The following is a 14,169-nucleotide window of genomic DNA, read 5'->3' as shown; positions in this document are numbered from 1 at the left end:
TAGGAAAGCCCTTCCCCCGGGGAAAATGGCCTGTTCTATGTAACCCTCCAAATTTCAGCATCAACTCAGGCCTGCGTCCCACCCTACAGGGGAAAGAATCACTGTATCCCAGCTTGTCTTGCTGGAATTCCCGGGTTCTTGACTCTGTTCTGTGTTTACATGTCAGACCCTGGGTTTTGGTTTTTTTTTAAGATTTATGTATCATGAATGCTCTGTATGTATACCTGCAGGCCAGAAGAGCAGCAGATCTCAGTCATAGACGGTGGTGAGCCACCATGTGGTTGCTGGGAATTGAACTCAGGACCTCTGGGAGAGCAGTCAGTGCTCTTAACTGCTTAGCCATGTCAAACCCTGTTTAAGGAACTTACGGCCCTACATTAATGCCACTTGTACTTCACCTCGTAGAAGGAGACATAAACATTAAGTGCTGAGCTATGAAACAGTGCACTGTCAGCTGTATGTGCTGGTGCATGACTTTAATGGTAGCACTCTGGGAGGCAGATGCGGGTTGATCTCTGGAATCTGAATCGGAGGCCAGCCTGGTCTACAGAGCAAGTTCCAGGATAGCCAGGGCTACACAGAATAAGGTGTGTATGGGACAGGGGGAGTGCAGCTGGCCTCGGTGGCCCTGTCAGAGGGCTGACATCTCCTTGGCTTCTTTGTTGCATGCTGCCAAGTGCATCCATCACAGGCTGTGAGGCAGAGCTGGGGGTTTATCTCAGTATCTGGCTGCCATTGGGTTTTATCCTTGGAAGTGGTAGGATCTGGTGTGTGCTTTAAAGACCAGACTGCTGGGCCCAGCTCACAAAGGAGAGGATCAGGGTCCGGACTGAGGCTTGGGGCACCAGAGCAGATGTTCTAGAGTCCTGGAATGCCCCAGGGCAGACAGGTGTCTCAGCATCCAGGAATGAGATGCTCCAGGGAAGGAAAATGCTTCCTATTCAAAGCAAGTCCTGGCAGTGCTGGGTGCAGTCAAAGGAAGGAAGCCAAATGATGTGGCAGGACCTGGAAACCTGCTGCGATTCTTCATTGGCCCTATATCAGTTAAAGGGCTACAAATGGGTAAGGCTACTGCCCAAATCTCTTGGAAGAATGATTTGGGAGACAGGGCTAGAGAGCAGGGAGCAGCATCCTGCCCTGTGTTTGGACCTGCTAGGATCTCATGAACTAAAAAGCACTCATGACACCCGTGTACCATGCAAGCAAGCCTTCCACAGGCCCCCACACTAGTGAGCTCGGCACTACGGGGCTAGGAGCTTGGCAAAGGGCATCCTCTCAATAGCCTCCAAGGTCGATGCCATAATCTGGTTTTACAGGAAGGCTTGTCTGAGCCACAATCCTCACTGCACCCAGCCATTCTTCACAGGACAGCAGGAAAACCCAACAGGCAGGATTAGCTCCAGTAGAAGCATCAGGGGACACATTTGTATCTTCCCGTGTCAGAAGTTATTAACTGACAATAAATTACTAGCCAGGTTGTGATGGCACACACCTCTAATCCCAGCCAGGCAGCTGCAAGAAAGATCACGTCAAAGGCAGCCTTGCTTATAAAGTGAGCTCCAAGCTAACCTGGGCTACATGAGACCATGTTGCAAGCTGAAAAGAGCTTTGTATTTGTCAAGTAAATCTCAACTATGCTTGGAGGCCAAACAATGGCCACCGATCCTTTGGTTTTGTTTCAGTCTTCTTTTAAAGACGTATTTATTTTAGAAGTATGAGTGTTTTGCCTGTATTTATGTCTAAACCATGTGCCTGGAGCCCTTGGCTATCAGAAGAGGGTGTCAGATCTCCTGAAACTGGAGTTATGGATGGTAGGAATCAAACCCAGGTCTTCTGCAAGAGCAAAAAATACTCTTAACTCAGCCCATCTCTCCAGCCAGCCCCTTATTCCCTTAATTAGTCTTAATTACTAATATTAACTTAGATCACACTTTACACTTCACACAACTATACAAAATGTACAGCCAAGAAAGGGTTGACGAGGCTCAAGTTTCCTTGAGGCTCAGAAGGCAGAGAGCTGATTCAGGAAAGAGCATTTTGGAAATCCACCGAGTCTTAGGAACCACAGTGCTTACATGGCCTGTTCGAGACCCGCGTGTTCAAGTGTAACCTGCGCTCCAGCTGGCTCAGGGCACCCAGGCAGTCCTTCAGTGCGGCAGTTTTCCTGGACGCGGGTGACGATGAGTGACCAGGTGGTGGTCAATATGCCTGCCATATAAGTCTTGGAGAACTCCTTGTTACATTAAAAAATTTGTGTGTGTGTGTGTGTGTGTGTGTGTGTGTGTGTGTGTGTGTGTGTGTGTTGTAGTGAGTATGTGGAGGTCAGAGGAAAAGTCAGAGGAGTTGATTCTCTTCTTCCATTTATATGGAAGGGATTGAGCTCAGGTTCATAGGCTTGGCCGCAAGCACCCTTCCTTGCTAAGCCATCTCACCGGCCCAGTGCTCATTCTACAGTCCTAGGTGAAGTGGATCCATCCAGTAGGATTGGTTAGTTCCCACGTCTGGTGTTTCTGATGTGACTTGATATATTCACAGGGATCATTATTTATTGACACAAATAAATGATCAATTTGTGCCTCCCGGTGTGCTTGGCAGATGGAGTTTACTCGTGTAAACAGGATGTGGAGTCATTCTTTCTTGGCATTTATACTCAAAACTGAGTAGTTGAGGTCCAGGCCGTGACATTTATAACATGAAGTAACTCAAGGCCAGACCTGGCCTGTAGGTTGTTACTCCCTAGAACCTTGGTCGACTCCAGCCAGCCCTCAGGGGACCTTTGACCCAGATTCCCATCCCCCACCCAACCCTTTCTACCTCTAGGCGTGGGCTGCATCCTCTCACTTGGCCCTTGGCTCACCCATATTCCTTTAGTCACACAGTCACCTCCTTAAGAACAGTCTTTCAGGGCTCTGGGGAATTTGGGGATTGAGGAAGGAGCCTCAGCCTGAGGGACCTGTACAAAAGCAAGGAACAGAATATGCGTGGGGCTTGGTGGCCCTGGTCACTTCCCCCAGCATCTCTGGAGGCTGAGTCAGGGGGAATCTCAAGTTCATGGCCTGCCTCTGTCTGATACAGACTTGAGTTCCAAAGGAAGCGGTGGGAGGGCTGAGTATGGAGCCCAGCCGGAGAGCGCGTGCACGCGGAGGAAGCTAGTTTCAACCCCTAGTACTGAAAAGCAAACAGAACGAGACACTAGTTGCTTCTGCCACACTTGATGGGGTGCAACCATTCTGTAGGGGACAGAATGTGCCCTGAGACTGCAGATGGCCTGCAAGTAGGGGATGACCTTAAATCAGAGACCCAGCTTCCGGGTCTTCCTTCTTACCTTCAGTCTGGGTTCTTTGCGTACCGCCTCCCACCCCTCATAAGCTGGGTATGGTGACACACCCATACCCATTTTAGGCTAGCCTGTGCTACATAGCAAGACTGTATCTCAAAGCATAAGAAATAAAACTCCCATATTGTACTTATGAGAGATTAAGTTCAAGTCAAGGAGCGAATGGATGTAAGATGAGTTTGGGCTTGCAAGGTGGACCAGCAGGTAAGTATGCTTTCTGCCAAGGGTGAGGTAGTCCCTGTCAATCACTCCTCAAGCAAGGGGCTTGTCCGTGTATTGTAGGCCTGGCACTGGAGCAGGGGGCAGCTGACCCACTCCTGCCTTGCTTGGTCACATGAGGACTTTTCTGGAAAGCACAGGTGTGTACAGTTGAGGGTAATTGGGACCCTGGGTGCCCTGTGGCCCAGGCCCTAACCATATTGCCCCTGAGAAACAGTCACTAGACTGAAGAGCCAGGGAAGGCCACCTCTTCTGTCCCCGCTGCCCAGGGAATTATCACTTGTTTTCCTATACAAGGAAGAGAAGAGAAAGGCCAAGATGTGGGCTCGGGGTCAAGCAGACGCTCCTCTGCCTTCTGTCCCTAGAAGTGTGATTTTACTACTGTAGTTAGGTTCAAGAGGTGCTATGGCACGGAGCTGGGGGACATGGGTACTTCCAATCCCTGCCCTTCCCCTCATCTATATTAAGGAGCCTTTGAGCGTCAGCCTGGGAAGAGCCTCCAGTTACAGCACAGGTAGTTAAGGGAGGCAGAGACTTCACGTGCAGACTAAGGAGGCCTCTTCCCAGAAGCCCTCCCTGATGCTGAGCTGGGGACACACTAGTGGCCCAAGTCAGGTCCACCCATACCTTTTCTCCTCCAGGGATCCCCCACCACAGGCCTCCAGTTTCTGGAATGACGGTACTTTCTAAAGGGCCTGTTTGTGACCTTAAGTAACACTCCTGCCTCCATCCATTTACCCTCCCTGCGGACCAGGAAGGCTTAGATGTCACCTTGACCTGCTCCAAGTCATGTGGGCCAGCTTCAAGTACACAGGCCATAGCCAGTGAGTCCCTTGTACCATGCAGAGAAGAGCTTCACACACTTAAAAAATAAGACTTTATTCCTTTAGAGGACAGTACAACGGTGACAGCCAGCCAGAGCTCAGTTTCCCCTGCCCAGGCAGGTCCAAACTGGCAACTCTGTACTGGTACCAAGACCTCTGTGCCTTTACAGGCACAGGCACTGACAATGCCCAGAAAGACGACATTTACTGGGAAATGGATCGATTTCACACTGTTGTTCTCCTGGGCCCTCTGCCTACCTACCATTGGGAATCCTGACTGGCAGTAAGTAAGCCAGACATCAGCTGACCGGGGTCCCCATTTTACAGACAGGTAGCCCGAGGCCCAGGGGTGAGAAGATTTTGTCTTGCCATAGCTGTTACACAATTTCCCTGTGAAGACGTTGAGGCCAGTGGCCTATCTGTTCCCATTCAAGCCCTACACTGGCTCAATCCCCAACAGGCCTGGTGCCAACCCTGCTCTACAGTTCAAGGGCAGCAGCGGAGAAGCTAGGCACGGAGGCAGGGTTAGTCTGCAACACCAGGAACATTGCATGCTGCCTACTGTCCCTAACAGTAAGAAGTGGCCAAGTGTTTTCCTGGGACTGTCGATGGAGGATGTGGGGAATGGGTGGGTCCTTGGCCAGCTTGTAAGAGTTGGCTCGGAGATACCCCTGGGCGTGCTGGGCTTGGAAGAGTGTGACTGGCAGTTCAGTCTGCATAGTGCAGACTTAGCTAGGCTTGATCTTCCCAAATGTACCGTGTATGAGGAAGAGTCCCCATTGTACAGCTAGGAAAATAAAGGCCTGTGGAGTATAGAGTGGCTGGTATCATTGGCCAATGAGCAAAATTGGCTGAGGAGCCATCTTCTCTGTGTCAAGTTCCAACAAAGTGGCCCTGGGGAAGTTGATGGGACAGACAGTGTCACAGACTGGAAGGCTGGGCCAGAGCAGGCCCAGCAGGAGTGGTAGAAGTGCCTGGAGCTGCCTCACTCTCTACCGGAGCCTCTTCTCCCCGGGTATACTTAAGCACCACAGTGACCGTGGCAAAGGTGGCAGCATTAACCGGGAAGGCACGTAACAGCGTGGAGGCCAGCCCTCGCGTGAAGACTCGCCAGCCCTCAGCCTGGTAGCTCTGCCGCATGCAGTCCACGATGCCGCGGTAGCGAGGGCTTCCTTGCAGCCCGTCGGCTTGCAGCCGTGACTTAACCACGTCCATGGGATAGGTGGAGAGCCAGGATGTAATGCCTGATGTGCCGCCCGCCAGCAGCAGCTTGGGCACCAGCAGGCGGTCACCAGGCTCGCAGCCCATGGCGCGTGTCAGTACGTCGTAGGTGAGGAAGTAGACGCCGAAGCTGGGTGTCTCACGCAGGAGTGTGGAGACCATGCCTCGGTTGATGCCTCGCAGGCCCTCATGCCGGTAAATCTGTACCAGGCAGTCCAGGGGGCCCTTGTAGGTACGGGCGGGGCCCACGGCCTGAAGCTGCAGCCTCGTCTTGGCCAGCTCCATGGGGCAACAGATGATGCACTGAATGGCGCCTGCTGCTGCACCGGCCAGGAACTGATTGAGTGGTGAGTCTTGGCCTAGGGCCCGGAGAGTGTTACCTTGCACCCCAAACACCAGTGCATTGATGAAGGTGAGTCCCATTAGTGGTGAGCCCAGGCCTTTATACAGGCCCAGCACCTGCAGAGACAGAAATGCCATCAGAGATGAGGGATGCCACCCTGCCCTCGGGCCCTCCATACGGGAGTGGCAGCCCCTCCCACCTGACTGCTCCTAGGAAGCATGCAGAATTCTGTTAGATGCAAAGTCCTCCATCCAGGACGCCCCGGCGATCAACTCACACAGCCATGGCCCCTTAGGGATGCCTGATAGCCTTTTCTGAGCCTCTAGCACCTCCGGGTTCGCTCCCCAGCCCTACAGTTGGCCCACCCAGGCACTCACACTTTCCTGCTTGACGATGGACTGGAAGCAGTGCAGTGTCCCTCGGTACTGAGGCTTCTCCGTGCTCTGGACTTGCAGCCGCACCTGCAAGGCAGGGCCAGTGAGCGGGGATCAGGCAGAGCCACGGAAGTGATTCCCCTGGCCTGCAGTGCACAGGGCTGGCAGCCTAGTAGCTTTCTGTGATCTGGGATTCCAGGGTGGGGCTGGGTTGGGTGTCTGAGAGCTAACAGCCACAAGGACAGCCGGCTGCAGATGGGTTGGCAATCCCCAAGACCTCTGACAAGTGGAAGAGAGGTCTCTCCTTTGCACTACCACCGGACCAGCTCTTGGAACCAACCGTTGCTCAGGTGACTCTTGTCATCACAGGTGAGGACGAGGCCAAAGGGATCCCAGCCTGGTGTCCCACCAGTAACCTCCATCAGGGTGGGATACTGGGCCTCCATTCTCCTCCTGCTTGGTTCTTGCTAGTAGCCCTTTGACAACCATGACCATGAGTTATGAGCAGTGACTGACAGCTGACAGCCTTCTTAGGGACTCATGGCAATAACTCCAGGACTTGGGGACAGTGCCAGGCCTGGTGGCCCAGAACCTCTTCCACGTCAAAGCACTCTTTGTTGCCAGAGAGCTTCTCTGCTCTTTGACACACAGGCCTTTATGGTGGCTGGAAGAGAGGGGTGTTTGCTAGGCTCAGAATCCATGTTACTGCTGTGGGGAAAACTAGGTCACATCATGTTCTCAGGAGCTAGCAAGCTCCCTAGACCTGTCAGGAAGGGTCAGGCATGGGCTGGGGTTGTAGCTCGGTGAGAGAGGGATTACCTAGCATGTGCAAGGTCCTGGGTTTGATTCCCACCAGCACAAAAATAAACAAGGGACTGGAAAGGCAGTTGAGTGATTAAGAACAGCCATTTTCAGAGGATCCGGGTTCAATTCCCAGTACCCACTCTGTGGCTCAGATCTTCTGGAACTCTAGTTCCAGAGGATACAACGCCCTCTCCTGGTTTCCATGGGCATCAGGCTCACACAGGGTACACATACACAGACACACAGGTAAAACACCCACCCATACACATTAAGAACCAACCACCCAACAGACTTTTATAGTTAGTTTGCTTGAACACAATGCCAATGGCCCAACCATAGTTGGGGAGGCGTGGGCATGCAAACTGACTTTCTGACTTTCTGACTTTCCAGGTCTCCATGGGCAGTGGGGTGACTCCTGTGGCTGAACAGCTGTAGGGGCGGGGGTGGGGGGTGGGGAGGGGAGGTTCAGCAACTCAGAGGACTTTTGGATTCTAGGACAAAAGTGCTTTCTTGCCTGAGAGGCCTGCTTCAGGAACTAGTCCCAACTAACTCAGCATCCTCTGCCACGCCCTGCTGAGGAAGTAAATCCAAGGCTCTTATTGGCTGGATGTAGTTGTGGGAGGTGTATTTGATCACAAAATATAAATACACTGCAACGTGGGTGGGAGCAAGCCCATGGGGGGGCGGGGAGAGGGGGATACAGATAAGGCATCCAGACAGTGTGAGCATGGTGGGTTGCTTTGTGGACAGGTTGACCAGGGCTTCATTCTTGCAAGCCTATGAAGGAGATTCACGGGCCACCGCTTGCTAAGAGTGTATGGTGTGCTGCCTTCTCCAAGGGATACCTGCTGTGGGGTGACATGTCTGTGCTGTCCAGAGCCTGCATTAACCCATTAACTTGACTCAAACTATCCTGGCATGCGATGGACAATGAGCCTCTAGTAACCTCATTCACCCCCCAATCCACAGATGTCTGGCCCCAGGTCAGGTACTAAAGCAGCAGCAGCAGAGGCCTGGACCAAGGACAGAGCTTTGTAAAGTTAAAGCCAGTGCACAAGGCCAGGCCTTTACACCCACACTGGAAGAAATCCCAGCTCTGAATAATTGAGCTCCTTCCTTTGCCAACAAGCCCCTGGTTCACTGAAGGAAAAAAAAAAAAAGAAGAAGAAGAAGCAGCAGGAAGTAAACCTCAACCCAGCTTGAGATGAGCTCAGCCTCCAGCTCCTCCCTCACTCAAGAGGAGAAGGAGCCGGCTTAGTGTCTGTACCAAGTGCAGGTCTGGTCTAGGGCCCTGCTGATCACAGGTCACCTGTGGGCCCCAGGAAACCAGCAGGGGAGTAATTTGAGTATTTACAGCTCGAGCCACAGGAGACATTTCCACAGGGGTTTTCCATCAGAGGATATGGGTCTGTCTCCTTTACCTCTGTGCAGGGATCCTAAGAGCCTGAAGCTCCAGTTAATCAAGATACGGTTCAGAGCAGGTACTGGCAGGGTACCGGCCCAGGGCTTCCATGTTTAGAGCCCTGGCCACTTGAAAGTGGTGATCCTTGGGACCTTGCTGGGTGACACTACTTCACAGGTACATGCCAGCAGTCAAAACAGTCATGACACCCACCCATCCATAACGACTGGAAGAGAAACCCCTCGACTTTATTTCAAGTGTTTGGGACGTGGTCTTGCTAGAACAGCTCAGGCTGCCCTCAAACTTGGATCCTCCGCCCTTAGCCTCCCAAGGCTTCTACCTTAGTGTCTGCTACCACATCGAGCTGGTGTGGCAGGCTTCCCTAACCCAAGCTGGCCTCACATTCTCAATTCTCCCCAGCGTTGCAATTCCAGGTGTGCTACCACTCCTTGCCCAGTAGGGTTTGATTCCTTTGCTTCTGCGTTTTCACAACTCCTGGTTTTCTTTCAGGAATATGCCGCGGGGCGGGTGAGCGAGGTGCTCAACAGTTAACAGCAGTGGGTGATCCTTCCAGAAGCTCGGGGCTCAATTCTCAGAGTCCACATGGTGGTTCACAACCACCTATAGAATTCCAGTTCCACCAGGTACACACATGACACACAGGCAGAACACATAAAGTAATATAGTGATCCAATGAAGATGCTAGGTGAACTACAGATCAGACAAGGGTGAGCTTCCTCCCTCTGGCTGAAAAGAAGAAAACCTGCCCATCACTACCTCAGTCTCTGCTAGCCGAGTGACACAGACGCTTGGCTGTGGCCTCAACCATCAGCTCAGCCTCTGGGAAGATGCAATTCCAGGAGGAAGGGTTAAGTAAGGTAGTTCATTCAGTGGCCAATAGCAGCCCTGCCTTCATTCAAAACCTGGGGATGACTTTCACTGTGTTCCTGGGGCAGAAACCCTGCAGGCCTGTCCCCGATGTCTGTGCCTCCATGAGAGACTCACCTTGACTGTGTCAAAAGGGTGTCCCACGATCACACCTGCCACACCTGGAAGAGAAAGGGCCCCGTGACCAAGTGCCTCAGAACTTTGCAGAATCCTGGAGGCGTGAGGTTCTGGCAAGGAAGCCTGGCCTTCTGTGGCTCATCCCAGGGATTCCTGTAATATCCCCTCTGGTAACAAGAGCCAGCCAACGAGCTGATTAGCTGAAAGCATTTGTCCTTTCTCTTTCCCTGCCACTCCTTGAGGTGATGTGTTCCCTAGGGAACAGTATAGCTCTAGCCCGGTGCCTGATCCAAGAGGCTCCTGAGAATGTTGGAGTCAGAAGTTAGCTAGTCACTGAGATTTAAATTTTCCTTCTATTACTTTATCTTCTGGGCATCATCTCCCTCTCCCTCTTTCTCTGTGTGTATGTGTGTGTCTGTCTCTATCTCCTTCCCTCTCCCTCTCTCCTCTCCTTCTCTCTGTCTCTCCCTCTCTCTCTCTCTCTCTACACCTCTCCCTCTGTGTGTGTGTGTGTGTGTGTCTGTCTGTCTGTGTGTCTCTATCTCCCTCTTCTTCCCTCTTCCCCTCCCCCTCTCTCTTCAGGGTGGCGTGAGGACCCACTGCCTGCTGGCTGACACCTCCCAAGAGCCACAATACCCTGAGTCATAACTCAGTTTATCATTTAAGGACCTGCCAGAGACCCCACCCCCAAGAGCAAGGTTCACCCCTCCTCGAAGTCTGAAGAACATTCCTCACAGTGCATACGGGTAGTGAACATCCGTGACTCCCCTTCACCCCCACCCTACTCCCTGCAGCCCAATGACCCCATTTCACAGAAGGAGAAACAGAAGTCAGCTACGTGTCTTGGGGACATCTGTCAATGAGCCTCTTTGGGGCTGGCCTGTGGGCAGAGGTGGGGTGCTTGCTCACAGTGCTTGAGGTCCTAGGTTCCTCCGTTAGCAATAGGGAAAGAAAGAGGTCCCCGTTGGCTGCTAGTACTTTCCGTCTTAACTGCAGCAGTTGGTGTTGGGCAATGGACGTTATTAACATTACAAACTGCCCGCTCTGTTCACCACGATCCTAATCCTCCGATTAACTCATTCTACAAATGAGCAAAGCAGGACAGAGGAGCCCACAGCAGTACATCCCTGGAGCTTGGCCAGGAAGTGATGAAACTGGAGCTGCAGCTGTGGCCTGGGGCTCTTTCCTTCCCACTCACCGCCCTGGCCCTGTGAAGGCTGGCCACAGATCCTGCCAGGGCACTAGGTAACATCCTTCTGTGACGTCCATCCTGCTCCATGCGTCTGCCCTTTTAACTTCTTTCTTTTTGAGATGGGGTCTCACTCGGTCACACTGGCTAGCCTGGATCTCCCTGTATAGACTCACAGAGATCACAGATCACAGCCTGTCTCTGTAGCGTCCCCGTGACGTGCGACCGACTCCGGCCTCCATTCACTGTGCCCTTTTACTGTCCCGCACTTTTAATTCAGTAAAACACTTTCTAGTAACACTTCCATCTTTACGCAGGCAAAAGGTGAGCAGCCCCTGACCCCTCGCCTACCACAGGTCCATCGCTGCCTCTTTCCCATGGCTCCTCTCAGCTTGGAGTCTGCTGGGCTATATCCAGTGCTGCAGGTAAGAAGTCTACTGCTAACCCTCTTACTGTTCTCTCAGGACGCCTCTGAGATTTTATGTGTGGACTTTAGAAATGACACCAGGGGGTGCCAAGGGGGTGGCTGTTTCTTTAAAGCAACCCTGCTTGGCACTCCACCAGCCTTTGAGCTGCCGTTTCATGCCCTGTTCCAAGCTGGGGAAATTTCCACTGTTACCGATTCACGCTAGCCACCATCTCCAGGCCCCCTTTCTCCTGAAGTCCCGAATATCCACCCGACTTTACCCATCCCTGGCAATGGGACCTTGTTCCTCCCTTGGGGAGCCACTGATTTTGACCTGTTTTTAACTTCCTGGTTAGTGGTTGCTGGGGCAGAAGCAGGACCTCACAGAGCAGAGTGGCCTAGCCCCTTCGTTAGCACTTTTTTGTTACTTGCAAATCCTGCTTGTGGAACGTCTTTTCTTAGGCTAATCTGGAACTCTTGGGGCTTTGGAAAGCCTAGCACCCATGGCTGGTATGCTGGGCATCTGGGTATGCCCTGTTAGCTCTCCTCCCTTGTCCACAGGACAGAGCCCAGCTGTGAGCAGCTGTGAGCAGGTGGCATCAACAGTCTTTGCCGCTTCCAAAACATAGCAGAGACTACGAAGCCTCTTACCCACCCCTTCTGTTGGGAAGCCCCAAGGGAGTTCCCAAGCTGGAAGGCCTTGACATTCCCACTTCCTACCCATGTCCTTTTGACCTACAGTCTCTTCGAGACCCAGGTAGCCCTGCCTCACCCATCTCAGATGGATCACACCAACAGAAAGGGGCCCATCTCCCAACTCCAAAGCCACTGACCATAGCCAGGGTAACTCTCACACTATGATTATCCAAGGACAGGAAGGGACCACTGTTCTAGAGGAGCTGGCAGCACAGGTCTGAGAGAGATGACTTACTACCAGAAACCAGTCAAGTACATGTCTCTCAGAGGGCTTAAAGGTAGGATAGGATGTGTCCTGGGCCACTTAGGCACCCCCATGGTGCATTCTTCCTCTGGAAAGAGGCCCCACCATCATCCTGTCCTTCAGAGAGAAAGAACCAAAGCCAGAAGCAATCAGGCTGGTATTTATAAGGCCGGATTGTCTGACACCCTGCTCCGAGCAGTGCTGTGCAGTAATGGGAACCTGGGTACCAGATCTCTTTATAGATGGCTGTGAGCCACCATGTGGATGTTGGGAATTGAACTCAGGACCTCGGGAAGAGCAGCCAGTGTTCTTAACCGCTGTACCATCTCTCCAGCCCCAGTGATGGGAACCTGGAAGGCAAGCCTGGGTCACAATCAGATCATGTCTGCCCCGCAGCCACCCTAGCCCTCCAGAGAGGTTGAGTGTGTGTTTCCCACCCCTCACCCCATCTCTTTCCTTACTAGATGAACCTCGGTCTGTAGATGGCCTCCATCCCCATGCAACTGAAAGCTCAGACCCACCCTGCTTTACTTCATGTAGTTGGGCACTCTCTCTACACACCCTGGGTGAGAATACAGGCCAGGGCTGGAGACAGGGCATGACCACCCTGAGACAGACTGGGTGAAGATGGATGGGTATCCCAGGCAGGGACACTTGAGCAAATGCCCATGGGCTTGTGGGACAGTTGGGAGGGGGGGGGTGGTCAAGAGTCTCTAAGCAGGCCCAGCCTTGGGGTGAATATATGCTCCCCAGGTCAACTGTACTCACCAGGCTACAACTGGAGGGAACCCTGGCCCCGGGGAAACTGCAGTACAAGGGGGTCTTGGCCATAGAAGAGAAGAGGTCCTTGCCTGTCCTGTTACAGCTGGGGACTAAGATGGGGCTCTTTCTGAGTCTCTAATTCCCCCACAGGCTTATAGAAATCTCTGGGCTTTGTTCCCTTCCCGCAGCTTACAGAAGAAAGACTTGGTGACAGTTTGGTGGTTCTCAAGTACCTTGCAGGCACGTCACTGATCTGGGAAGGCATTCTGCCAGTCTAGCCTTCTCCACCCAGGAAGAAGCAAGCACGGATTAAACACCTAAGGCCAGCTCCAGTCTATCACTGTTCCAGGCAAGACCTTTCCGGGTAGAGCCATGAAGGTAAGTGGATGAAGACAGCAGGACAGGTGGGTGAGGAGCCAGGTTTGGGCCTAAGAGCTGAACTCAGCCTTGACATAACCGGCCAGACCACTGCCACCTCAGTGGATTTACTTGGAACCCCAATGGCTAAACCAGGCTCTTTATTTAATACTTACTAAATAAAACTAATTCTCTAGGTAAAAGGAAAGGCACTAAACAGTCAACAGGTCCGCACCGTAGGGTCATGGCCAGACCTGGCCTGTTCTCAGGCTCTCTCCAGTCAGGTTGACAGTACCACCAATCTGACCACCCGGTGGACCGCCTCCTCCTCTCCTGAGCCCTTCAGCAGTTTAAAGCATCGCATTGGAAGCGCTGGGCATCTGGGGTCGGGCCAGCCCTCTATGAGGTCACGAGGTGTCACCAGCCTCGCTGGGACAGCTGCGGGAAGGATCAGCAGGCTGCGCGCCCGGCATCCTCCTGTTCTGTCCCTGCCTCAGGCCAAGCCGCGATGCTGCAGGGATCCCCAGACCTTGCACCCAGTGCGCACGCAAGGGTCAAGAAGACACCTGTCCCCAATGTACCACTCAGGTTGCGTGCCTGGCATGCCGGTCATCTCCTTACCTCCGGCGCATCCAGCCAGGAAGTCGAGCGCCATAGCCCGGCCCGGCGAGCCGGCTGAGTCTTACTACTTCTCGGGCCTCGGCCCGCGGCTGGCCGTCGTGACTCCTGCTATCGGGCCTCCGGGCGCGCAGCTGAGTCGGGGTGGCGACTCCTAGAAAAGCGCTCCCCTGGCGTCCAGCTTGCAGGGCCTCACCTCGCACGGCGCGCCCCGCCCCGCCGGCCTCAGCCCTCCGCGGGGGGGCAGAGCGCAACCAATCGGCAAGCGAGGCGCGGACACACCCCGCGCTCCGGGTGCCGCCGCCAAGCCTCATTGGCTGGGCGCGCCTGGAGGGTGTGGCCTCGGGCGCGGCGGGCGGGGGCGCCTC

The 14,169-nt window shown here is 53.4% G+C and overlaps 1 protein-coding gene across 1 annotated transcript; it reads right to left on the bottom strand.

Annotated features, from left to right (window-relative positions):
- Window positions 1–4,419: 4,419 nt before the first annotated feature.
- Window positions 4,420–14,027, bottom strand: Slc25a29 (solute carrier family 25 member 29). Its single transcript, XM_076921197.1, has 4 exons — window positions 13,805–14,027; window positions 9,530–9,573; window positions 6,322–6,405; window positions 4,420–6,060 (listed from the first exon to the last, which is right to left on the bottom strand). The coding sequence occupies exons 1-4, from the start codon at window positions 13,836–13,838 to the stop codon at window positions 5,302–5,304; spliced, it is 921 nt and encodes a 306-aa protein (XP_076777312.1). The 5' UTR covers window positions 13,839–14,027; the 3' UTR covers window positions 4,420–5,301.
- Window positions 14,028–14,169: the final 142 nt, after the last annotated feature.

Source organism: Arvicanthis niloticus, chromosome 23, assembly GCF_011762505.2.
Source record: "Arvicanthis niloticus isolate mArvNil1 chromosome 23, mArvNil1.pat.X, whole genome shotgun sequence".
Classification (NCBI taxonomy): Eukaryota; Metazoa; Chordata; class Mammalia; order Rodentia; family Muridae; genus Arvicanthis; species Arvicanthis niloticus.
This window is presented reverse-complemented; position numbering and strand designations above follow the sequence as displayed.